The sequence below is a fragment of the Salminus brasiliensis genome, chromosome 15, assembly GCF_030463535.1.
Source record: "Salminus brasiliensis chromosome 15, fSalBra1.hap2, whole genome shotgun sequence".
Classification (NCBI taxonomy): Eukaryota; Metazoa; Chordata; class Actinopteri; order Characiformes; family Bryconidae; genus Salminus; species Salminus brasiliensis.
The window spans coordinates 6,696,422-6,723,345 of record NC_132892.1 but is presented as its reverse complement, the minus strand read 5'-3'; the positions used below and the strand labels follow the sequence as shown (position 1 = coordinate 6,723,345).

The following is a 26,924-nucleotide window of genomic DNA, read 5'->3' as shown; positions in this document are numbered from 1 at the left end:
CAACTGTGGTGAGAGCTATCTGTATGTCCAATGATTTTGTTTAAGGATTGCTGGAGTCTTCTTTATGTATCCTGTGGTCTGATCTTGGGCAGAACTTTTTAGGGTCTGGTCATGTTGCAGCTGTTTCACTTTTTGTTCCAAATGATTTAGCAGACAGTGGAACCTCTCTTTGTTCTGAGATCTTTTTTAATGAGTTCCCAGACTCATCTGAATATTCAGCCTTCTTTCTGAAGGACCCAGAGCCCAGAGCTCTCTTCATGACCACTGTCTTTTAACTCACTTATATGTGGAAAATGGAGTAGTTGAGTAGTATGACCTCACTTGAGACTTGCTTGACTTATAGCAGGAACTGGACTTCACTTGCTTGAATCTTAACAAAGTAACTTGAGACTTGAAGTTTAAGACTTGACACTTGCTTGTGACCACACATAGACCTACTCCTACCTCTGCTAATAGTACCAAATAGATTAACCAACACAAATGGTGATTAACCTGCATGAACTCTTTCATTACTCACTAAACCAGAGTAAACTATAGCAAAGTCTGAGCTAGCCATACTATTAACTATGTCATAAACTTACAGGAGTTCTTCTAAACCATGAATAAGATGAGAATGAGAACTTGAAATATTTATGATGCAAGAAAATAAACGCTTCAGACAACAGCCTGCTGTTTCTATGCATGCCCTGGAACCTGTTTATCTTTGTATTTAGAAAAATCTAATCAATGTTTATTAATATTGTGATTAATATTATCTTGTTAAACGTCTGCCAAACATTTGAGGACATTCTATTTACTTTTCCTTTTCAGGCTAGCTTTGTGTAATCTTGGAGGAAAGTCTTGTGAAAATCTGGGATCAGTTTTAAATCTGGAAATCTCTGTCCTGAAAGAGCTGGACCTCACGGACAATGACCTGCAGGATTCAGGAGTGGAGAAACTCTCTGCTGGACTGAAGAGTTCACACTGTAAACTGGAGACACTCAGGTCAGTGTTTGTCTGAGTGGCTTAGCGATCTAATGCCCCCGGTGTCATTTGCTATTAGTGTCCAGAATCCAACAGAGCATAACTGGCTGTTCTCTCTCCCCTCATCACTCTTAAGCAATGTTAGCACAGGCACCTGTTAGCTGGAGCTGTGAAGCTCAGGACCCAGCACTTTCCTCAGAGTGTGTTGGCTGCCTGTCAATACCGCATTGGTGGCAGTTTGAAAGAACACATCGTCGTCTGGATGTATCAGCATGTTCAGTCCTTGTCCTCCTAGTGTCAGGAGCATTGCTAGTGCTCGGGGGAGTTACACATGGGGAAAAAAGGGAAAAATCATTGGCTACATAGTTTCCAGTGAAATTTCGCTACTGTCAGAGCACAAGGAAAGTTTGTGTCCTAAAAGAAGACTGAGATTACAGTGTTCTTTTAACTACAAAAATACCAACAGTTTGTATCTCACTCATTCTATCTTCCTATTTTTCCTTCATCTCTGCAGATTACCTTACTGTATGATCACAGAGAAAGGATGTTCTTCTCTGGCTTCATGTCTGAGTTCAAACTCCCACCTGAAAGAGCTGGATCTGACCTACAACCATCCAGGAAAGTCAGGAGTGAAGCTGCTCTCTGCTAAACTGCAGGACCCACGTTGCAAGCTCAACACACTCAGGTATAAACAATGTGTGTGTGTGTGTGTGTGAGTGTGAACCGTTTCTGAGTCTTTAAATGTGTGAGGGGTGCATGTGCAGATTTGCAACTGTTCAGAGAACGGTCTGTATTATCTTAGCTTTCAGCACCAGCCTGAATTCATACAGAAGAAGAGGGTGTGTTGATTGAGTCTGACAGGGTCTCTGAGAAGAATGCACTAATTTGTAGTAAACATGTGTAGTTGTCCATCAGAGATCACATTTCTTCCTCATTCTGATGGTGGATGTGAACATTAGCTGAAGCTGTTGCTCATATCTGCATGATATGATGCACTGCACTGCTGCCTCATGATTGGCTGATTAGATACGTGTCTGAACTGAGAGGTCTTGGTGACGGAGTATCTGAATATGATGTCAGTTATTCATTATTATTATCATTACACTCCTGCTGATCCACTCAAAGGTTCTCACATTGCGGTTCATTTGCATATCTGATAGAGCTTTATAAAACTGGGAGAAATTACTGTTGATGTGAGACTGATTAAACCTGATCTGAGAGAAATAAACTCTGAACAGGTGAAAAACAGTTTTTATTAAAATATTCTTTATTACTTCGTCCACATTCTTCTTCCTTCCACAGCAGTATGAAGAAGGACAATGCGGTCTAACTGTAGGGTTACAGGACAGACATGATGTACAGCTGCTCAGATACAGGGGGTGCTTCACTCACCCACTGCCCCATCTTACCCCACACTCCCCTACATTTAAATACATCAGTCAGATTAGTGTGTGTGTGTGTGTGTGTGTGAGAGAGAGAGAGAGAGAGAGAGAGAGAGAGAGAGAGAGAGAGAAAGAAAGTATATAAACACTAAAAGAAAGAAACAATTTAGATGTCCTGATCTGTGTGTGTGTGTGTGTGTGTGTGTGTGTGTGTAGAGTGGACCATGGAGGGGAGATCAGAATCAAAGCAGGACTGAAGAAGTGTAAGTACATATGAGACGCCCTGTATAGACACATTACCTCACACTCCCTCTCTCTCTCTCTCTCTCTCTCTCGCTCTCTCTCTCTCTCTCTCTCTCTCTCTTTCTCTCTCCCTCTCTCTCTCTCTCTCACCCTTGCACCCCTCGCAGTTGATGCTCCCTCTCGTCAGTCTGCATCAGATCACACTTTGTTGAAGGCAGTTACCCATGATCCCCTGCGACTCAGTGCCGTTCCTCCATAAAACAGCAGAAAGATGGAGAAGGAGAGTGTTTAGGTGGAGTCTGTTCTCTGTTTCTTTATCTAGACTGAAATGGGTTTGGGGGAGGTGTGTGTGGAAATTCTGCAGTTAGGAGAAAAAGCACTGTTTAACTTGCTGTAGTGATTTTAACCTTCCATCATCCTTCTACTGATTCTCTGCCCCGACCACTTCTCCATTTTAGCAGCAGCACAGAGAAAATAGCAGCACCTGCTAAACCCAGCATCGGGGAAACTGCAGTATTTGGTGTTTCAGCAGCAGAGTCGTATAGACGGGTTTCTGTGCAGCACCATCACAGAGATGTGTGCACCACCAGGGGGCAGAAAGCAGCACTCTTCACACTAGAGAGCAGCAATGACGAGCAGCTGCTGAGCAGCAAACTGCACCAACCACAGAGAAGATGGATGGAAATGTTTAATATCCTGAGGGGATCACATCCCTTTCCCAAAACTCACAGAAGATTATAGATCCAGTCATCAAAAGAGCGGGTTGGGGTCCCGTTAGTTACAGAGGGGGCAAATAAAGGTCCAGACAGTAAAAACTACCTGGGAAAGCGCTGCTGCAGCTGAGCTGGTGTAGCTGAACTGTCCAGACAGTTGGAATAAAATCCTGGAGTGGATTTGTACTTACTGGACCTGCACTTGCCATCATTGGTTATTTATCACTGAAATGATCGCTACAGCTAAAGCTAACGGGCTAGACGCTCATATTGTGGTCTTGTGCTACGTTAGTTAGCTGTCTACCTCACTACACACCTGAACACAGTGTTTTACTGGAGTAACAGATACAGTGTGTAATTTACAGTGTAGAAAACTAAGCCTACATCCCTGCTATATACGTTAGCCCTTTTAGCTACTTAGCCAGTTCACCGTTAGCTCCTCAGCTTGTGTACTTTGACTTAGCTTAGCGACACTAGCGGTAGCACCATGCTCCTGATACTGTCAGATGAGGGGATAGACAGACTCAGCAAAAGCAGGAGAACTGGGTGAGATTACTAGGAGCTGTCAGCAGCTGGAACCTGAACGGTTTGTGTGTTAAAGATTTAGTGAACAGTGAAGTTAGTGGGGCGTTCACAGAGATCTGAGGACTAGAGGATACTGGTAGTCTGCTACTGTTAGCTGTGTTCTACATAATGGAGTATTAATATGCAGTAAAAACAGACAGATCCAGCTCTGAAACTGGATTTTATTACTGAGTCAACAAGAATTCTCCAACAGTGCAGAATCTGCGTTGATTACAGCACCCCCCTCCACAGCTTCATACAAGTGCGCTTGCAGCAGGGGCTTTGAGAATTGGGACAGGGCCTCTCTCTCACACACACACACACACACAGAAACACACAGTGTCTCTCTTACACAAACTGTGTCTTTCTCTCCCTCTCTCTAACTCACACAAAAACACTTTCCCAAAGACTGCACTCACTCCAGCTTTGGACAATGTGTCGGTCCCATTATTGGACCTCTCTGGCTTGCCGGACTTGGATCTCCACACCATGTCGGGCCAGGTTTTATACAAATGTGTCAAAGCTTTTAATAAAGCAGTGCTGCATGGTAGGCCTGGAGGGACAAGCTGGGGGTCGAGATGGACAGGTGTGGAGGGTGCTGTATAAGGACTGGTGATCTCCAGTGGAGAATTCTGCACAGGGTTTAGCTGTCAGTGCTTTTGTTTCTGGAATATAATTTTTATTTATTATTACTTTTGTCAGATTCAAGTTATTTCTGTGACTATTGTGGGTTTTTCTTTCATTAATCGAGGGGTTTCAACAATTTTGTCCATGTGTATATATATATATATATACATTTCTCAAAGCTGGAATTAAGCAGTTAAAGTGAGTTTATTTAACTGTATGCATTTACAATGAGTTATATCAGTTAAATATTTATTACCTATTTCATTAAAAACATCCTCTATTAAATTAGCTACAGCATACAATGTAAAATGTCCTTAGACTGGACAGTTTTTCCAGTATTTATACAGTATTCCCTACTACTACATTTTATATAGACCTAATGACTTAAAATTGTAACAAAATTAAATTAATCTCTAGTGTACACTGAGGTGTTAATCATATTTCATTAGGCCTAAATTAGCTTTCATTTAATAAAGTTATACTTTTAACATACAGTTATTAAAAAGTAAACTCACTTTTACAGGACATGGCATGGATGATGAGTGACCCGGTTTGACCTGTGTTTGTATAATATTCATAAGATATTTTTTCACATTATTTTTCACAATGTATATAATATCATATTGTATATCGTATCGCCATTCAGCTAAAATATACTGAGATATGATCTTTTGCCCAGCCCTATTTTGAGTAATAATGGATATTGTCCTAATTCGGCTCTGCAGGCGTTGTTTGTTGTGTTTCGGTGCACCTGCAGGATATTTTTACAGAATTCAGTTTGCATAATTTCTGTGGGATGTTTCTCCCATTGGTCAGAATTATGATTTGAAAGTGCCCCCATACCTCACTACCATACAGGAGAATCAATTCTATAATTGATTGAAATAATTTGAGCCGAATCCGGACTGGTGTTTGAAAGGGAATTCGTAGTTTAATTGTGTAGAATAACCTGCAGCTTTCTCTCTCAGCTCACTGACTGCTAGGGTGTAGGGTCTGTAGGAACTGTAGGGTGTAAATATGACCTGCTGTTCTGTGATTTTTACTGAAGACACTGTGTTTTATAAGGAAGTCCAAGTCTTGAATTAATAATGCTGCACATTACCTTCCCCAGACTACCGTTCACACAGATGCCTCGGTCATTGTTTCGGGCTCATCTGTATGGCCCCCGGATGTTGTACAGCTTACTGGGCTGTGTGTGTGCACTGCTGTTATTCTGGCTGTGATCAGACAGAGGGGTTAGTGGTGTTATAGTGAATGCGCTGAGAGAGAAAGGGTCTAAATCTGTTATTATGTAATCTACTGTACTATTCCCAAGAGGTGAGCCAAATGTACATCTTCCTAAAGAGTCCCCTCTTAACCTACCGCTGGCGATGTACAGACCCAGACATTAACAGAGCTGCAGAAGTCTTTACCATTGCAGTTCACCTGTGGATCAGAATTATATGGGGGAGGTTAGTTATGTGTTTTGAGTGTTGATGTCCGAATATATAATTGTTACCATGTTCTGTGTTGAGGTCAGGTAGAGAACCTTGTGTGTGTTCAGGTCTCCACAGATCAGCACACTTCCCTGACCCTGGAAGCTGCTGATCTGATCGTGTGAACTGGAAAAGCAGTCTTCATTAAAGGACAGGGATTCGCTGGGAGGGATGTATACAGTGCACAAGAAAATCTCTTTTGGAGTGTTTTAATTTCTTTGTGATTTTTTATCCAAATTTGGGATTTTTTTATTTTATTGGAACTATAAATTTTGATTGTTCAGATTTGTACCTAATTGTAATCTCTAGCTTTCTTAATATTAGGGTGTTTAACAGTGGGAATGATGATCTCTCTATAGTTTGCGGGACAGTGAGTGATAGAGGCTGGGTTTTTCACTGCTGCAGCGTAGGTCTGCTTCTGTGGCTGCATACAGGGGTTCAGCGCTGGGTGTTTCAGACTGAGCGCTGGATGTGGGTGGGTGGGATTGGGTGCTGGCTGAGGGTGTAGTTTTCTAGGTGCTGGGGGTGGGGTGCTGGGCTGGGTTTGTCAGGTCTGTGTGAGGTGGAGATCCAGTGTGCTGAAGCTGCACTGGGTGTGGAACGGCCGGGTGGAGGCAGGGGGTCGAAGTGACTGGGGGACTGGGTGTCCGCTGATCTTCCTGGCTGATGGTGTCTAAAGTGGCCTGATTTCATGTAGGCTGGGTGGTCTACTTCTCAGGGGGCTATCTGGACTGCGTCCCAGGAATACTGTACTACTGTACAATTGAGAACGGGTGGGTTGTTACTGGGAGTGGGTGGGCCTTTGTTCAGAAGGGGTGGTCTTTGTTGAGAGTTGGCAGATTCCTGGTTGGGGTGGGCGGATTGTGGTTGGGAGTGGGTGGTGTCCTGCTCAGAATGTACAGCTCCTTGCTCTGAAGAGGTGCGTTGTAGATTTGGGTGGACAGTTTCTTGCTCAAAGTGGGCGGGTCCTTGTCCAGAAAGGACAGGATCTGGTTTTGGATGTTCAGCCTGTGCTTCAGAGTGGGCGGGCTGTGTATCACAGTGGGCTGGTCCTTGCTCTGCTGGTTGCTGACTGGTTTTAAGGCTCCTAAGTTCCTCCCTCAAGACACTGCTTCAATGATGGTTCCATTGTGGTAGATGTTCACAGTCAGGAAGCTGTCCCCGTCCTCGCTCTAACTATCTGTCTCCCGCTGCATATGCCCCTCTTTCTGTGGTGCTTGTAGTGAGCACAGATGGCAGTGTGCCAGGCTTCAGTGTGCTCTGTGTACAGCAGGAGGTTGGTGATGGTGGTTTTATCTCCTGCTTGACTGGAATCTGCTGTGAGCTTTTCTGGGTAGAGTGAGGGTATGGTGGGGGGGTTATAGTGAGGGGGGGTATAGTGGTGGGGGGGTTATAGTGAGGGGGGGTATAGTGGTGGGGGTTATAGTGAGGGGTAGAGTGAGGGTATAGTGGGGGGGTTATAGTGAGGGGTAGAGTGAGGGTATAGTGGTGGGGGTTATAGTGAGGGGTAGAGTGAGGGTATAGTGGGGGGGTTATAGTGAGGGGTAGAGTGAGGGTATAGTATGGGGGTTATAGTGAGGGGGGGTATAGTGGTGGGGGGGTTATAGTGAGGGGTAGAGTGAGGGGTATAGTTACAGGGAGGGGCGCTGTTGTAATTGCATCAGCTATGGCTCGCGCTCTGTAGCTAGCTAGATTAGCGCAGGTGCTAACCTGTTAGAGGCTCAATAGCTAGGATTTCTTTAGCTTTTCCTTTAAGTTGGAGGTTCTTACCTCAATAGTTCCTGAAAGGAAGCTGGAGTGAAGATGAGCTTCTGAATTTTGAAGTCTTTTATTCTTTCTCAGTGTTTTTCCTCTGTTCAGTCTCTGTTAGCTGAAGTTTAGCTCTGGCTTGTTTTCCTCTGTTTCTTCTTTTTTTCCTCCAGAAAGTCGAACAGTTTTTCCTTCCTTTTAGTGTTTTTCAGTGTTTTTCACTGGTTTTCATTGGTTTTTGGATTTTATCTCATTTTAAAGACAGTGTGTGTGTGAGAGAGAGACACAGAGAGAGACAGTGTGTGATTATGTGTGTGTGTGTGTGTGTGTGTGTGTGTGCGTTTGTGAGTGTGAGAGAGAAACAGTGTGTGTGTGTGTGTGTGTGTGAGTAAGAGAGACAGTGTGTGTGGTGTGTGAGAGAGATAGAGAGACAGTGTGTTTATCTGTGTGTGTGTGTGTGAGAGAGAGAGAGAGAGAGAGAGAGACAGTGTGTGTCTGTGAGAGAGGCAGTGTGTGTGTGTGTGTGTGTGTGTGTGTGTGTCTGTTAAGGATTTGGAGAGAAAGACATGTTTCATTTCAGCTCCTGAAACGTTTGCAAATTAAATGGTTTTAAAATGAGATAAAATCCAAAAACCAGTGAAAAACACTGAAAAACACTAAAAGGAAGGAAAAACTGTTCGACTTTCTGGAGGAAAAAAAGAAGAAACAGAAGAAAACAAGCCAGAGCTAAACTTCAGCTAACAGAGACTGAACAGAGGAAAAACACTGAGAAAGAATAAAAGACTTCAAAATTCAGAAGCTCATCTTCACTCCAGCTTCCTTTCAGGAACCATTGAGGTAAGAACCTCCAACACTCACACACACTGTCTCTCTCTCTCACACACAGATACAGACACAAACTGACTGTCTCTCACTCTCACTTTCTCTCTCCCTGTCACACATGCACACTCACACACACACACGCTCTCTCTCTCTCTCACACACACACACACACTCTCTCTCTCACACTCTCTCTGAGCTGAAGTGAGTGTGTGAGTGAGTGGAGGGCCGCTGTTTCTCTCTCTTTTCTCTGTTTTGCTGGTAGTTGGTTTATAAAGCAGTTTTTAATAATTTTTAATAGTTTTTAATAATGGGGAAAACTCAGTATGAGCAGCTCACTCTGAGGCACGCGATTAAACCTGCACCTGAGCTGAGGTGCTCTGTGGAGGACTGGTCTGAGTGTGGGAGAGGTGGTGGAGTGGAGCAGTGTGACTACTCTCCTGACCACAAGTTATTTATACTATCAGTTTGTGCATTTATGAGGAAAGGAAACCTCTGCAGGAGGTTTACTGGCTGAAAAAAGCAATGATCTATGATTTAATTAAGAGAAAAAGGGTCTTGACAACTTGTTCGTTCAAGAAACACAAAGTGATCCTGTCAGTGAGGTTGACTGGAGGACAGAATGGGACAGGGAGATTTAGGCTTAGCCGTTTAGGCTCGGCTACAGGGGGGGGTGGCTATTATATTTGCCAAAAACTTTCTATCGATGTCCTTTGAGGTGGAGCAGGTGGTGCAGGGAAGGTGATTGGTGGTTTGTGTCAAATATGAGAAGTTTAAGATAGTTTTGTTTAATGTAGATGCTCCTACTGTGGGACTGGACAGGGTTCTTGTACTGAATAGTGTTAAAACTGCTCTGCAGAACCTTTGTTCTGAGGACGTTTTGTTTTTGGGAGAGGATTTTAATTGCACTGAGGATGATGCACTAGATAGGAACCATACAGAACCTCATGCTGCATCACAGTGTGTTCTGCGAGAGTCCTTGAAAGCCTATAGCTTGTGTGATGTGTGGAGGGTTCTGAATCAGACCCTTAGGCAGTATACCTGGGCTAAAGTGAGAGACGGTTTTGTGTCTCTGGCTAGATTGGACCGATTTTACTGTTTTAAGCATCACCTTAATGTTTTTAAAAGCTGTGATATCACGCCTGTTGTTTTTTAGATCATAGCTTGGTTCTGTGTTCTGTTTTTATTGCCAACATTAAACCTAAGAGTGCCTACTGACATTTCAACGAGTGTTTATGACTTACTGGAATAATCTTAAACTACAAAAGTGATGTTTCTGCAGTTTACGTGAATGATGGGATTGTGGGAAGGTGAACATGAGAGCTCTGTCAACAATACACTTTCAGTGTTTCGAGGTACATCACTCAGTCAGTGAGATCACCTGAGGCTGAAATTATTGACCTGCAACAACATCTGGAGTCTACTGGAGATCAGGGTCAAGCTGCGGTCCTGGGGTGGAAAACATCTGCCCTTAAGGACCTGTTGGGTGTCAGGGCACAGGGGGCTTTGGTCTGATAATGTTTTCAGACTCTAACGCAGCTGGATGCCCCATCTCAGTTTTTCTTTGGCCTGGAGAGGAAGAATGGCCAGAGCCGTTTAATTCATGCCCTGCTCCCTCGGCTGGGGAGAAACTCCTGGAAAAAACCCAGAGATCTCCGAAGGTTGACCAAGTTACAAAAGGTTATATACTTCACAAAAGACAAAGAAGTTACAACGCATTGGTTACACCTGATTGTGATATGAATAAACAAAAGGGCGTTAACATACGTGCATAATTAATGAAGAGGAAGGAAGCTCAAATATGTTTTTTTGAAGCCCCTCACACCTGAAGATATCCAAACGAGTTGGTATGCAACCTTGAAACATAGGGATAGGGATAGGGAAAACAGATAAGGCTTACACTTAGGACCGGAGGAGTAGCTAGTTTGTTCCACTCTGAGCGAAGGGGAGTAACTGATTTGTGGTCCCTTTCACACAGAGCAGTAAAAGTTCACCCAAAAGTTATGATTAAGTGCCTAAGTCTATTAATATGTTAGTCTGGATATAATATACTAAGAGAATGAAGCTAATGGAATACATATGGTATATGTGAGAGATAATAATCATCTGACTTTGTACTACTATGATCTCGAAACCACACCGGTTTTATACTGAACTGTACAAAAGTGAGTACAAGCATGCTGCTGTGCTGGCTGATGACTTCTATGCTGGGATGCCTAAGCTCTCTAGGAGCTCTAGCGTGGCTCTTGAAAGACCGCTAGGGGTTAATGAGCTTTATGCAGCACTACAGGGCATGAAAGGTGGGACAACCCCAGGTATAGACGGCCTACCCGTGGAATTCTACAAGGCTTTCTGGACTGAGCTTGGTGCGGATCTGTCAGCGGTCCTTAATGAGAGCCTGAAGGAGGGCTGTTTACCCTTGAGCTGCAGACGGGCAGTTATCACCTAAAGATATGCCTGGGAAGGGCAACTTACTGGAGACCGCTGAGTCACCTGTGCACAGATCTCAAGGTGTTTTCGAAGAGCCTGGCTAATAGGTTGAAGGATGTGATGGGGCAGGTCATACGCCATGACCAGACCTACCGTGTGCCTGGCAGATTCATCAGAGACAATATTTTCCTGGTGCGTGATGTTTTGGTCAGGATTCATGGGCTCGACTTTGGTCTTTTCTCCATAGACCAAGAAAAAGCTTTTGACAGAGTTGAGCACCAGTATTTGTGGCAGACCTTAGAAGTGCTGGGTTTTGGCCTGTATTTTCTTAACATGGTTAAAGTGCTGTATCAGGATGTTGAAAGTGTAGTGAAGAGTAACGGGGGTCTGAGTGCACCATTCAAAGTATGTGGCGGCATACACCAGGGGTGTGCTCTGTCTGGAATGCTTTACTCCTTGGCCATTGAACCACTGCTTAATAAGCTTCGCTCTACTCTTGTTGGTCTGGATTTGGGACAGGATGGGCATTCTAGGCTTCAGCTTTAAACTTATGCGGATTACATTGTTATAATGGTGAGTGGACAATCAGATGTTGACCATTTGGTAGCTACTGTTCAAGATTTTGAGTGTTTATCTGCAGCTAAAGTAAACTGGAAAAAGCGTGACGCTTTGGCAGCGGGGCAGTGGTCTGAGGGCTTGCTGCAGCTACCAGCTAACATGACCTGGAAAGGAGGCTGAAATACTTGGGTGTGTTCTTTGGGGATGACTTGTTTCAGTGGAAAAACTGGGAAAAACTGGAGAAAATGACTTTAAAGAAATGGAGATGGATCCATGTATTTTTAGAGGAAGAGTGCTGGTTGCTAATAATTTAGTTGCTTCAATGCTTTGGCACAGACTGTGTTGTGTGGACCCTCCGGTTGGATTATTGTCACGGTTGCAAGCGGTCCAGGTGGATTTTTTCTGGGACCGCTCCTCCCAGGGAGGAAGGGGGGCAAGGACTGATTCACCTTTACCCTTTTCGTCTGGAGTTCCTGCAGAAATACCTGACTGGTGATACAGACCTAGTGTGGAGGGAAGTGGCTAGCAGTATTCTGCACACTGTTGATGGACTGGGGATAGATACAGCACTATTTTATGGATTTTTTACTGTGGACTTTTTAGGTTTTGAGGTTTTTACGCACCGGAGCAGAACTCTCTACTGGCTGTTGGAGGAGCCCTTGGTTAAAGGAGCTGGGCTAGATGTGTTGGCTGATGAGGCACTAGGTCTTACACATAGACTCTGGGTCTCGAAGACAGTTAAATTGAGGAACTTGGTGGAAGTGGCAGGACTGGGCCTAGATAATGTTCATGCTATAGCCTCTTTGTTGGGGCAGTGGTCTGTTCGGTATGCCAAGATCATTCTGGACTTCTGGAGTAGCAGGTTGTCATTGGAGGACAAGTCCCTTTTGCAGGAGTATGGCAATGGGAGCTTGACACCAAATAAGAAGGAAGGACACCCGACCTGGACGGTGTGTCATACTTTATTGTCTTTTTTCCTATTTGGCAGAACTTGGATCTCCACACTGTGTCAGGCCAGGCTTTGTATAAGTCAGTGCTCAATGGAAGGCCGGACACTGTGTAGAGGAGCAAGCTTGGGCTGGGTTTAGACAAACGTCCAGTGTGGAGGGTGCTGTATAAGCCCCCTCTGACAAAAAGGACTGAGGATCTCCAATGGTGAATTCTGCATGGTGTGTTGGTTGTTAATGCTTTTGTCTCAATGATCTGTCCTGAGTTCAGTAATTTGTGTCTTCTGTGAGCTCAGAGACGGTTTTCATTGTTTTTTAGAATGCCAAGGACTCCGGCCTCTTCCTCATACCCCCAAGATTTTCACCACTCAAGATTTTTATATTTGAGGCTGGCTACAGTCAGAAGGAACGGGCTAAGTGGCAGCTGCTGATTTTTTTTTTTAACTGGACAGGCAAAACTGTCCATGTATAATTCTAGAAAGAACAGAATGGAGGACAGATCTGGTCAGGAGGTCTCGCCATTGTTCCTGGCTCTGGTGGAGTCCAGGATCCTTTTTGATCAGGTTTTCATTAGCTCATGACTACCATGGAGGTTTTTGAAGTGGAATGGTGTCTCAATAGTATTTTGTGTAGTGTGGAGGAAGGAGAGCTGGCCTTTGCCAGTCCTTGGAGCCGAGTGTGTGAAAGGGATTCATGGCTGATTTTGTTTTGAGGGTCTTGCAGTGCTGTACTGTGTGGTGATGCTGTGTTTCAGTTTTTAATGTTCATAAAGTTGCTTTTAAAATTAAAATAAAAATCTCTCACACACACTCTCTCTCTCTCCCTCACACACACACACTCGCATTCAATTCAGTAATGCTTTATTGGCATGACTGTAACAGGGTACACTGTTGCCAAAGCAGACAAACAATACACAAACATAAATACCAGAATACAAATCATTACAATAAATGTACAGAATTATAAATAATAATATAACATTTAAAATAACAATATTAACTTTAATAATGAGAAAAGTGATGAAGCTGTATAAGATATATAATAAGTGAAGAGTGAGAGAAATAATGATTAATTAAGGATAATGATTAGTGGGAGTGGCTCTCCTTTAGGTTGTGGCAGGCTGTGATATAGAGAGCAGAGAGTGGGAGGAGTTCACTCTTCTCTCCTAATAAACAGCAGAGTTTCTCAGTGTTACTGTAGTGCAGGAACTCAGGAGAGATGCTGATCATTCGTCTATAATACTGTTCTCTGATCAGGGTATATTTGGGACACTCAGTCAGAAAGTGCAGAATAGAATAGAATATCTGATTAGTTTAGTGATATTCTGGTCCTGAGCTTGTTGAGTGTTAGTGTGTGTTAGTGTAGAACTGGAGCTCAGGACCAGCTGAGTGAGGGGACTGTTGTCTTTGCTCAACTCCTGGTCCTGCAGAGCTTTATAATGGTATGGAGTTTGGGTCGCTCATTTTTAGATGCTTCCAGAATTTGGAAGGCCTAATTCTGCTCTGCATGTGTTGTTTCTGTGCACTTTTTAAATGTTTTACAGTAATACAGTAAAAGAATTCTGCATGCAGAGAGAATTGGATGTTTGTCTCATTTGTCAAATTGTTGATTGGTAAGCGGACCACACTCTTTACTGCCATAAAGGGCAATAGGTTCCATTACTGACTCAAATATTTTTTGCCAAATTCAAATTGCAATTTCTGCACATATTTGACGTTTTATGGCGTAGAAAGCCCTGCATGCTTTTTCTCTCAGCTGATTTACTGCTTGGTGGAAATTTCCAGAGGAACTGATTGTGATGACTAAATAGTTATAGTTGGAGGCGATTTCTTGTCTTGCCTAATAGAAATGTGTGTTTTGTTCCCTGAGATCTGGAGCTTTTTTTAAATATCATGATCTGTCTTTTTTAGGTTTACTGCCAGGGTCTAGGTCTGGCAGTACTGCTCCAGCAGGTCCCGGTTCTGCTGTAGACCCTGCTGCTCTATGGGGGACAGCAGGACCAGGTCGTCTGCATAGAGCAGGAATTTGATCTCTGAGTCGTGCAGAGTGAGACCGGAGCTGTAGACTCCTCTAGTATTTTGTTTAGTTCATTAATATAAATGTTGAACAGGGTTTGGCTTAAACAGCAGCCCTGTCTCACTCCACGCTCCTGAGAGAGAGAATCTGTTTGTTGCCAGTTTTAATTTCACACCTGTTTCCTGTGTACATTGATTTAATAAAATCCAGTTTCACTTCTATTCTAGACTCTGTGCTTCATAAGGAAGTTTAATATTCTAGAATTTAAGATGCCACATATCAACTTCCCCAGATTACTGTTCACACAGATGCCTCAGTAATTATTAGGGTCAAATTCATCTCCATTTTTAAAGATTGGTGTTATCAGTCCATGGTTCCAGGTTTCAGGGAAGTGACCTACACTCAGAACTAAACTGAACAGTTTTAAAATGACCAAATGAAATGCTGAACTGGTACATTTTAGCATCTGATTCAGGATGCTGTCGGGTCCAGATGCTTTATTTGGTTTTAGTTTAATTTTGTCTTTAAGTTCAGTAATTGAAGTCTAAAGGATTTGGATTGTTTTTAATAGCCATTTTTAATTTTTCAAGGTTTCTGTTTATCTTGCTTTGTTCTGAATTTGCGTCAAATTCTAATTTTTAAACAGTGATTGGAAGTGGTTTGTTCATGTATCTCCATTTTGTATTTCCAGTTCTTCAAAATCTCTCTTTTTTAGTTTATTCCAGTTATTCCAGAATGTATTTGTTTTTATTGACTCCTCAGTTAGTGTTAGTTGCTTGTACATATGTTGAGCTGTTTTGGTTCTGAGTGTACGTTTATAATTCTTTAGTGTTTCACAGTAAAGAAGGTGTAAAAGTGTTTCCAGCTGCGTTCTGGAACTTTTCTGTGCTGTTTCGGGCTCATCTGTATGGTCTCTGGATGTTGTACAGCTTACTGGGCTGTGTGTGTGTGCACTGCTGTTATTCTGGCTGTGATCAGACAGAGGGGTTAGTGGTGTTACAGTGAATGTGCTGAGAGAGAGAAAGGGTCTAAATCTGTTGTTATGTAATCTACGGCACTACTGCCAAGAGGTGAGCAAAATGAATGTACCAGTTGGCGGGGTGTGAGGAGGACTATGCTGTCCAGGTAGGTGTCGAGCTCTCAGGAGGTGTTTGTGGATGGTAGGGCTGATGGCTGCGTGTCTGAAGCTGTGTTGTGGTCTTGGGAACCTTCCTCCGTGTTCCTGTGTTGAGTAGGAATTTCTGCCAACTGTAATATCTTTAAGTGTTCTGGTAAATTCTCTGACTGTGTGTTTGCTCAGGTGCACATGGTCGTAGAGATGGTGGGGGGTGATGTTAGAGTGCTGGGCCAGGTGCACATTAGGCATGAGGGCACATCCTCTAGAGATGTCTGCATTGATCTTGTGGATGGTGGCTGGGTCAGGTGCGGGGCAGGAGGGTGGAGATAATGATTTTGGGGTTAGGAAAGGACTCAGCAGCTCTCTCTGCTACTCTGCACATCAGTCTTTCTACTCTCTCTCTCTCGCTCTGTTCTGAGGTTCTTGTTGCCAGTATGGAGAATGTTGGATTTGGCAGTGTCAGGTTTGGAATCAGAGAGAATTCTGTGGGCGTCTTTATTTTTTGGCTCCATATTTTTGATGTTTTTTGACCTGGGAAGAGTAAATCCTCTTTTAGGAATTTCTCGTTGGAATCGATCAGAATGGTAATGTCAGTGTCTTTCTCCACGGTGGCTGATCTGCTGCTTCCTCTGCTTCAGGCTTCTGTAGCTCTTCAGGTGAATCAGAGGAGGGCTCATGATGGTCTTGCTGTGTAGCAGGAAGATTTTGAGTGCTGACTGATGGAGGGCTGTGCTCTACAGTGCTGTTGTGGGGAGCTCTGTTTCCCCTTCAGCAGGTGTTTGTTTGCTGGGCTGGGGGCAGGGGGCTTCATCTCTTTCTTGTTTGGTCAGGTTTGTGAGTCTGGAAAAGCCATTTTAAATTTCAGCAGAGCGCCTTCACTCCCCTGCACCATCACTGTGCTGTTTCAGTACATGTTCAGTGTTAGAAGCTGTTCTCTGAGTCTTCTTCTGCATCCTCAAAGATGTATAACTGGCGGCTCCTGCAGATCCTCTTTCTGTGGTGTGTGTGTGTGTGGAGTATCTACACAGAGCTGAATGCCGTGCTGGACTGTGCTCAGTGTAGAAGAGCAGGCTGGTGGTGATGTTTCTCCCTCTGATTAAGCTGCAGTCTTTAAACAGGATTTCAGGGGTTTCTCTTTGCTGTCTCTGTTTATGCTGCTCTCTGCTGCTCTCTGATCCAACTTCTGTGGGGGAGTCAAAAGTGTGGGAAGGCGGAGCTGCTGCTGCTGCTGAGGCCATTCTCATTGGCTGTAGCGGGTTTTTTGAAAAATGCAGGCGGTGCAGCTGGCCAATCAGAGGAGGCTGACAGTAAGTGTCAGATTAGCTGCTTTAGCAAACTTAGCCAGGTTAGTGATATCTGAGCACGTTCTCCTCTTTTGTAGCTATATTTGAATGTAGACGTTCATTTAGGATGAGAATCTCCAGTCTGTGAATCTGTCGCTCTGTGGAAGCTGTTTTCTTACCCCAGTGTGAGGCGGAGGTGTAGTGGTGTCTGGTCTCTGCTCCTGTTTTAGTGGGTTTGGTTTGTCTCTGTGTTCTTCTCTGTTCCTCTGGTGTTCTTTGTTGTGGTGGGTTTAGCAGGTTTACAGCTCCCTGTTCAGTTTTTCTCTTTTCCTCTTTCCTTTGGATTCTTTCTGTAGTTGATCCTGATCCTGATTCTGGTGTATCTGCTTCCAGTGCTGACGGCTGCTCTGCCAGCTGCTCTGCCAGCTGCTCTGCTTCTGCTTCTTATTGTTCTGTTGTTTTTCTGTCTGATTAAATCCTGATGATTTTAGTTGAACTGAAATGACCTTCACTCACTATTCTAAATATAACCCCTTTCTTTCCTGTGAGCTCTCTCCTTTACAAATAAAAAAGTGTAGACATTTCACACACACACACACACACACACACACACTGTCTCTTTTTCTTTACTCTCTCTGTCACACACTCACACCGTCTCTCACGTCTCTCTCTCTCTCTCTCTCACACTTAAACTGTCCCTCTCTCTCTCTCTGTGTCACATACTCACATACAAACACACACACTGTCCCCCTGTCTCTCTTTCTCTCTCTTTCACACACACAGTCTGAGAGAGAGAGAGAGAGTGTGTGTGTGTGTGTGTGTGTGTATGTGTGTGTGTTTGTGTGTGTGTGGCAGAGAGAGAGAGAGACTGCCACAAACACGCGCGCGCGCGAGCAAGCGCGCGGTCTGTCTCTCGCTCGCTCACACACACACACACACACACTCACACACACACACACACACACACTCTTAGTGATGTGTTTCTCCTCTGTGTTTAGATGCCTGTGATCTCACACTGGACCCAAACACAGCTCACACACGTCTCTCTCTGAGTGAGGGGAACAGGAAGGTGGAGTGTGGAGAGCAGCAGTCGTATCCTGATCATCCAGAGAGGTTTGATAGGTATAAGCAGGTGATGAGTAGAGAGAGTGTCACTGGACGCTGTTACTGGGAGGCTGAGTGGAGCGGAGGAAGAGCTGCTGTAGCTCTGACTTATAAAAGTATCAGCAGGAAAGGAGTCAGTTCAGACTGTGTGTTTGGATGGAATGAAAACTCCTGGGTTCTGATCTGCTCTGATTACAGATACTCTGTTCGTCACAATAAGAACAGAACTGTTCTCCCTCCTCCTCCCTCCAGCTGTAAGAGAGTAGGAGTGTATGTGGACTGTCCAGCCGGCACTCTGTCCTTCTACAGTGTCTCCTCTGACACACACACACTCACACACTTACACACTGTCTACACCACATTCACTCAACCCCTCTATGCTGGGTTTTGGGTTTATCCTGGCTCCTCAGTGATTCTCTGTAAGATAGAATAACCTGTGTGTGTGTGTGTGTGTGTGTGTGTGTGTGTGCGAGCGCGAGAGAGAGAGAGCGAGAGCCGCGTGTGTGTGTGTGCGCGTGAGAGAGCGGGAGAGAGTGTGTGCGCGTGAGAGAGCGGGAGAGAGTGTGTGCGCGTGAGAGAGCGGGAGAGAGAGCGAGAGCCGTGTGTGTGTGCGAGCGCGAGAGAGCGGGAGAGTGTGTGTGTGTGTGTGTGTGTGTGTGTGTGCGTCTGTGTGTGTGTGCGTGCGAGCGGGAGAGAGAGCGAGAGCCGTGTGTGTGTGTGTGTGTGTGTGCGAGCGCGAGAGAGCGAGAGCCGTGTGTATGTGTGTGTGTGTGTGCGAGCGCGAGAGAGCGAGAGCCGTGTGTATGTGTGTGTGTGTGTGCGAGCGCGAGAGAGAGCGAGAGCCGTGTGTGTGAGTGAGCGCGAGAGAGAGCGGGAGTGTGTGTGTGTGTGTGTGTGTGTGTCTGTGTGTGTGTGTGTGTGTGTGTGTGTGTGCGAGCGGGAGAGAGAGCGAGAGCCGTGTGTGTGTGTGTGTGTGTGTGTGTGCGCATGAGAGAGCGGGAGAGTGTGTGTGTGTGTGTGTGTGTGTGTGTGTGTGAGAGCGGGAGAGAGTGTGTGTGTGTGTGTGTGTGAGAGAGAGAGAGAGAGCGCGAGAGAGTGTGTGTGTGTGTGAGCGGGAGAGTGTGTGTGTGTGTGTGTGTGTGTGTGTGTGTGTGTGTGTGTGTGTGTGAGAGAGAGAGAGTGTGTGAGAATTTAAATTTAGCAGAAACTTTATTAAATGAAGCTCTTAAAAATATTCAGATCAATATTAGAGATTATTCTTATCAGTATTCTGATCACTGATCTGCTCTGATTCTCTATCAATAAATAGTATTGATTAGGATTGTACATGTATTGATTAGGATTGTAAATTTGTTGATTGGGATTGTACATGTATTGATTATTGATTATGTTTGTGAGTTTATTGATTATTGATTATGTTTGTGAGTTTATTGATTATTGATTGTGATTTTATTGATTCTGATTGGTAATAAAATCTTTTCCACTGAAAGGTGAGAAGGTGTGAAGTTGGTGTTTTGGAGATTGGGGGTTTTATATGAGATGTTTTATATAGAGTTAAATATGTGTAAGTTCTACATTCTGTAAATGTTTATAGAAGCTGAATCACTGCTGACATATTAAAGCACAGACAAGTTCAAGTACATTAGCATTAATCTCTCATATTTCAATATGTCAGGAGTACATGTTGTTGGTCACCCCTGATAATGTTGATGATTTTCCTTTATAAATCATTGGCTGATCGGATCAGCAATTTCAGTTAAATTTATCATAGCAGATGAACACAGTGATATTGGAGAAGTGAGTGGCAACATGGGAGCCTCAAAACAACTCACAAATGACCTGAAATCAAAGACTGTTCAACATCATGGTTTAGGGGAAGGATATAAAAAGCTCTCTCAGAGATTTCAGCGGTCAGTTTCCACTGGGAGGAACATAGTGAGGAAATGGAAGACCACAGGCACAGTTCTAGTTAAGACCCGAAGTGGCAGGCCAAGAAAAATCTCAGATAGGCAGAGGTGAAGGATGATGAGAACAGTCATAGTCAACCCACAGACCAGCTCCAAAGACCTACAGCATCATCTTGCTGCAGATGATGTCACTGTGCATCGATCAGCTATTCAGCTCACTTTGCAGAAGGAGAGGCTGTATGGGAGAGTAATGCAGAAGAAGCCTTTCTTTGCTGTGAACCAATTAAACTAAAATGGATTAACTGACATGATGACACCAAAGAATATTACACACACCCATAGACTGGCGGTGACTCCACGTAAGAAAAATAACACCCCCGCAACATAATGCTACCACCCCCTTGCTTCACAGTTGGGTAGTACTTATTCTTCTTTGTGTAACAGGAATTGAGTAATTTTTTTACCACTAGGTTCAGTCATTTATTTTTATGAAAACACTGGATGAAGAAATTATGTAACTTGTAACGTATGTGTGCTATCAAAAAGTGAAAAGTCATCACCAGAATTATTAACCAGAGTTTATTCAGTTAAAACTGTGTGAACAGGGTTTAGAAATGCTTTATATAAACTCTTCAAAGATATTAAGACGATAATGAGACCAATGTATGGATATACCATAATACTTCCCTATCTGTCCTGCTTTACATCATAACATCTCAGGTCTTTCTTCACACCTCAGGAAAGACCTGGTAGATGTCTTGACTTCACTTGAACTGAGGTCTGTAGAAAGAACTGGGAGATGTTTGTTTTACACATTAAAACAATTCTGACCATGGTCAATTATTTGGCTCTGCTCTATAGACTGACATTTAAATGGTTCAGTGCCGAGTCAATCGATTCACACTGTGTGAACCTGTGTTCAAATATTCAGTTCGGTGTCAGTCATTCTTCATTTATCCAACTGATTCCTGAGCTGGTTTGTTTTTTATAGCTCATCTTTGCTGCTGGATTCATTGCTGGGTTTTTCTGAATCTTCTGCCGACTCGTTTGAGTCCTAAAGAGAAAAAATAGAAAGAACATGTGATCGAGAGGAAAATTAACAGAACAGAGAATGTTTGTATAAGAAGACTTGTACATCTTTCATACAAAAGAAAGCACTGATTTTACACACTGATCTATTTTACTACGTCCAGTGTGAACAAGCACACAAATTTAACCAGTTCAAAAACATATTTCCAAGAAGGCCTGAAGAGTAAGGCTACCAGAAGTGAGTTATGAGCCTCAGTCAGCATTAAAGTGATGTTTTATGGGTTTTAGTGTAGTGGATTTCAGTGTAGTTCCAGAAAGCTATTCATGTGCATTATAATTTGTATTTTGCATATTCAGATTTCAGATTTAAACTGTAAGAAGTTCTTTTCCTACTCCAAGGATCAACTCCTGAAGGTTTTAAAATTATGCTAGCATGGGTATTCCAATGATTTATTAACAGTTTAACTTGTCTTATTTGCTCAGTTACGGCTGCTATTATTGTTGTTTTATTAAAGATCTAATTTGAGACTATAAATGAACAATCAGGAGATTATTAAAAGGAGATGAGAAAAAATGCTGTTTTTAGCATTACATCTTAGTTTGGACATTTTAACGTCAGAGATAGAGGCAGACTTGTCAGCATCATGGAATGTATGACTTTTATATTCTATTACAGACCTCATCTTCTTCACTGTCTTTTTGATCCTTGTCCTCATCTTCATCTTTATCCTTATCTTCGTCATCATCATCGTCATCGTCATCATCATCATCGTCATCTTTCTCCTTCTCCCCTTCAGGCAACACCCCACCGTTATCCAGAAATTTGGAGAAAGTTTCCAAATCTCTATTTCCATTGTAATCCACCACCTGATATCAGAGTGTTGAAAATACATTTATTAGAGTTTATTTCATCAAAAACATTCAAACAATATATTTTATATAGCACCAGTCAAATGTCTGGATACACCTTGTGTTTCCATTATGTAAAAATGTTATGCATTGTAGATTAATACTAATGTCACCCAAACTATATTTTAGATTCTTCAAAGAAGGCACCTCTTGCTCAGCTTTGCACTTGCATTTTCTCAGTCAGCTTCATGAGGTAGTCACCTGGAATGGCTTTCAGTTTACAGCTGTGTCTGATCAAGAGTTTATCATTTGAATTTCTGGCCATTTTAATGTGTTTGAGACCATCAATTGTGCTGTGAATAGGGTAGAGTTGGTATACAGTGAATAACTCTATTTGAGTAATTAATAATAAACTACTCAGCGAAGTAAAGACAAATGACAGTACAATATTACTTTAAGTAAGGAAGGTCAGTCAATCCGAAAACTTTCTAAAACTTATGGTAAAACTGAATCTCATCAGGACCAGCCCAGGAAAGGAAGACCAAGAGCTACCTCTGTTGCACCGGATATGTTCATCAGAGTTACCAGCCTAAGAAACCGCAAGTTAACAGCACCCCCAAATAATATCCCACCTAAATGTATTTTAGTATAGTATTTTATTATATTTTACTACTACATGTAGTAGTGTGTTCCTTCATAGTCAGGTTGACTTCAGTATTCATTTACAAAGTAGGAAAAAAATAAATAAAAAATAAAGTGTGTCCAAACTTTTGACTGGTACTGTATATCCACAGTGGGATTGATGCAGTCTACAGAGACTGTAGTAGTTCAGTAGTAGTGAACTGGGTTTACTATAACAGTGGGAGGGGCTCATTGTAACATTTACTGTATCAGAGTAAAATTATTAATAAAAAAAAGCCCCCCAGGAAAGTAGAAGAGCAAATGAACAATGATACAATTGTTTGATAAAAATACAAATTATTTAGAAGACGTTCTAATGGACCTGTGCTTAAAGTTACTTACTATGGTGTGAATCTTGAGAAAATGTCTAAATATAGTCAGAATTCACAGAAGACCTCACTGTGAGAATGTAAAAAGATAGGACAGATATTTTTCAGGATGAACCCTGAAGTGAAGTGTGTTTGCGTACTGAGTCGTGTGTATAATTCGGAAGCATGTAAAGAACTCAAAGCAAGCACACATGCTGGAGGTACTTTCAACACAGTGTTAGAACTAAGCGTCCCAAAGTAAACAGCGTGAGCCCATATATATCATTTTAAATAAACTTAATTAAGTGATTAATGCTGATAATTGCTGTTCCACTTTGATGTGAAAAATAAATGTGGAATTTTGCACACATCCTCTTTTGACTGATCATATTGATTTAGCTGCAGATATTCGTACAAATCCAGGTTCTAAAGCTAATATGGAGCACTTTTACTGAATTACTAGTGTTAGTTACCGTTTACAGTTTTAAGAAACTAACAACTAACCCCTCTGTCTGTTACAGCTTGTCAGCCCAGCGGCGCCGCGGTCCACAGGCTCCTGGGGTCTTTTAAGTTGATGTTGGGTTGATTTCTATGTTCAGGTACTTTCTGTTTCACCACCCGTCGTTCTACTACCAAGGAATTTTATGTTGACAGTGGTCGCAGTAAGATGCCATGTTTTCTGTTTATCTCTGATTGGTTTCACCTGAGTGCTGGAGTACAAAGGGAGCAAACGCAGATCCCTCGTCGCTGAGAATTACTCTTGCGATGCCAAGCTGTGAGGTTGGCTTCACGTTCAGGAGACTTCTAGGGAGGTCTACGAGTTCAGTAGTTTATGCTCTATCGGAGCGGTTTCAGGTTCAGGAGTTCACTGTCTGGGTCACCGGTTGGTCGCCAGGGAGGTTTAGTGTCCGGTTCTCTTGCGCCCTAGTCGAGTAAGTTCATCAGCGCCTGACGAGCGCGGTTTTGGGGGGAGGCTTTTGTGTGCTAGTTTCTTTGGTTCCTTTGAGTTCCAGCCTTCCTCCCCCCCGTTTGATTTGTCCCCTCTCGCTTTGCTCCCGGACTACTTTCCAGCCTCAGGTGGTCTTCCAGGTTAATCCCCATTTCAGTTGTCACTTGTTTGTTTTCTGTTTCTGTTTATTGGACCCTGTACTTTGCTGCCTCGTTTTTGGTGTTTGTTTGTTTGTTTGTTTGGTCATGAAAGACTGTTTCCTTGCATTGCTCTGTCCCTGCGAGTGTTCCCTTGTCTCGCCTAGCCAGCATGACACAGCTGCAGGATTCACACTCACTCTACGTACTCCTGAATTGTTCATGAACAGCAGGTGCTGGAAGCTAAGTTTAAATTAATTTTTATATAATATTCATTTGTAGATGATGATGATGATAGATGTATGGAGTAATTGAAAGAACATGTGGGAAATATGCTAGGGTTTAGTATAGTTTTAGTATATGTCTCTGAATAATTAGCTTATTATCTTAAAAAATAAATTGTAGAAAATTCTCTGTAGATACACGGGGAGAATGTAAGCGCTGTCCTGCAGATGGCACCAGTACTCCATTTACTCCATATGAACACCTGTGCATTGACTGTTGCGGAAATAACTGTCATATCCCTGCTTCTTCACCTGAAATCACCTCTTTGGCCAATGCAAAGTCACGATTCATCACTAAAGATTGCTCTCATCCAATCATCATCAGTCTGCTTCTCTTTAGCCCAGTGTAACCTTGTTTTATACTGTTTAGGGGTTAGTGGTTTCCTATATGTTAATCCCATCTCATTCAGCTAATTTCCTACAGTCCTGTCACAGACAGAGACGTCTGTGTTCACACATCTGATTTCCTTTCGTTTTGTTGTGCCTTTTTTCTATTTTAGTATTAGAAGTAGTATTTCCTTTCTGAAGCAGTTTTATAGTCCTTTCCATTGATTCAATTTTATCTTCTTCTTTTTGAAAAACAAAATGCAAACAATATTTTAATAATATTTTTTAAAAGTAAGCCAGAATGAAACAAATGAAACTTGTTTTATAATATCTGAGATTTTCTTCTTTGTCAGGAAGTAAAACAGATCTGAATATGTGTTAAGTGTGGTGATTTCATGTGTTTTACCAGGGGTTTTATAACTTAGGACAATTATCCCCAAAACTCCTGCCTGGAAAATTACCTGGGCAAAGCTGGAAAAAAAATCCCAGAAAAACATTGGAATTTGTTTCCCAAATGAATTAACTTGAGATTCAGATAACTCAACAATCTGAGTTATTTGTACCCATTATAGAACATCCCATGTCATATATTACCCATGCAGGATGCCATGTTCCCCCAAAAGCAGTATACTAAAGTATGATGAAAAGCATTGATGAGGTCAGATAAGAAAAAAAAAATCGCTGACCTTTCTTTCAGTCCCTGCTGGAAAGAACTTCAGGGTGGGGAATCCCTGCACTGTCACCCCCTCCACTTCATTTGCTGTGGAATCCACGTTGGCAATGATGTCTTCATGGTCCTTATATTTCTCTGCCAGCTTCTCCCACACAGGAGCCAGCTCTTCACAGTGACCACACCAAGGAGCATCTGGAAAATGTCAAAATAATAGGGATAATAGCAAAGATCAGTGACCCGCCTATGTAGTTTTAGTTTTGACTGAAATGATCAGAATATTCTGCTTACAGAATTCCACAAAGACGTTCTTGGTCTCGTCAAAGGCGACTTGTTCGAAGTTCTTTCCCACCAGGACTCTTCAGGAATCTCTTGGCTCATCATATGAGGCTGTGTACGACAGTTGAGGATCAAGAACCAAATTAAGACTCATTCATGAACTTACTGGTTGTCAGATTAGTACTAAATTAGCTTACAGTAAAAAAAACAATACAGTATGAGAAACACACAGACATGGAAATATGATAACCCCCTAAGAAATTCCTTTCTGCCTTCCTTGCCTGATCTGTTGCCCAAGGCATCACTAAGAGCTGACTAATAAGTGGATCCACATGAGATCAGGTAAAAATGAGTAAAGTAGTAAATTATTGGGACACAGCCCTACTTTAGCTTTCCTGGAACAGACAGAAGTTAACTTAATGTGATTCTTTGCTGCTTATTCACTGTTTTGCAGTGTATTTGTCTTTTTATCAAACCACCCCGAGAATCTCATCTGGAACATCTGAGGTTGGTCAGTGACCAAAGCACACAATAATAGAAACTTATTACTGTGTTCAGCCTACTGTAGTATCAGTACTGCAAATGCTAAATATCACATGAATGATTACAAACAATATATTGATCAGCCCTTCTGATAACCTTTATTTTGCCATCCAGCACACCCTGGCAGAAAGTACTCAGTGTGTCCGTGTTGATGGTTTCTTCCTCCATGGCGTACTTCTTCACCGTGTCATTGTTGATAAGTCGGAGAACTGGAGTGTCACTCGCAGAGATACCAAAATACTTCATCACATGGGAAACCTCTTTGTTGATGTCTATCTTAATGAACACATCAATCTATATGAGAAACAAGACTGTAGTTCCAGACCTCCATAAAGCACAATATCTTACAAGGATGGTAATCCTTTTCTTTTCTGGCACCAATACTGATACTGAAACCCTGATTATCTAGTGTTTCTGATACTGATATTATATTTTTATAAGAAAACTTCTAAAAAAAACTTTTGGTAGCTTGACCAACATACGAAAAACATACAAGAAGGCATTCTAAACTGCTAAAAACAAACAAACAAACAAACAAAAAAACATGTTTAAATGCTTAGTTGCTTGGTTGTTGCTATGGAATTGCTTAGTAGTTGCTAGGGTGTTAATACATGTCTCCTAGGCAGTGTCTATGGTATCCCATGTGAATTCTACAATGTTAAAATGGTATTGTTAAGTGGTTGATAAGTAGTTATGTGTTATTAAGCTGCTTAGTGGTTGCAGTGGTGTCTTGGGTGGTCGCTAGCATGTTGGTGAGTGTTTGTTTGCTGTGGTACCCTATGTGGTTGGTTTGGGTATTACCACCCAAGTAAAAAATGGAGTAAAAAAATGCCCTCTGAGTGACATGCATTCAGCATTCAGCGGTAGGAAATGGTCCAGCTACCCAGATATAAAGTGAACAAAGGCTCGTGGTATAAAAAGTATTAAAACGAGCCCACCCGTGTATAAACTTAGAGACGTGGATGGGGAAT

At 42.6% G+C, this 26,924-nt stretch overlaps 4 protein-coding genes across 5 annotated transcripts in view; 3 read left to right on the top strand and 1 right to left on the bottom strand.

The window, feature by feature from the left end:
• LOC140536266 (uncharacterized) overlaps positions 1-19,549 on the top strand; it is a 37,766-nt gene extending 18,217 nt beyond the window's left edge. The window contains exons 14-17 of the mRNA XM_072657984.1: positions 811-984; positions 1,478-1,648; positions 2,562-2,608; positions 17,885-19,549. Of these exons, the coding sequence (XP_072514085.1) occupies positions 811-984; positions 1,478-1,648; positions 2,562-2,608; positions 17,885-18,423 (931 nt within the window). The 3' untranslated portion in view covers positions 18,424-19,549. The remainder of the gene's footprint in view (positions 1-810; positions 985-1,477; positions 1,649-2,561; positions 2,609-17,884) is intronic.
• The window catches only part of LOC140536165 (uncharacterized), a 206,667-nt gene that overhangs the window by 27,248 nt on the left and 152,495 nt on the right, over positions 1-26,924 (top strand). The gene's annotated exons all lie outside the window — the stretch shown is intronic.
• LOC140536166 (uncharacterized) overlaps positions 1-26,924 on the top strand; it is a 97,505-nt gene that overhangs the window by 27,247 nt on the left and 43,334 nt on the right. The window lies entirely within an intron of this gene.
• On the bottom strand, positions 20,463-26,199 carry LOC140536265 (protein disulfide-isomerase A2-like). Its single transcript, XM_072657983.1, has 4 exons — positions 26,073-26,199; positions 25,148-25,326; positions 21,605-21,793; positions 20,463-20,951 (listed from the first exon to the last, which is right to left on the bottom strand). Exons 1-4 carry the CDS (start codon positions 26,197-26,199, stop codon positions 20,883-20,885), a joined length of 564 nt encoding a protein of 187 aa, XP_072514084.1. The 3' UTR covers positions 20,463-20,882.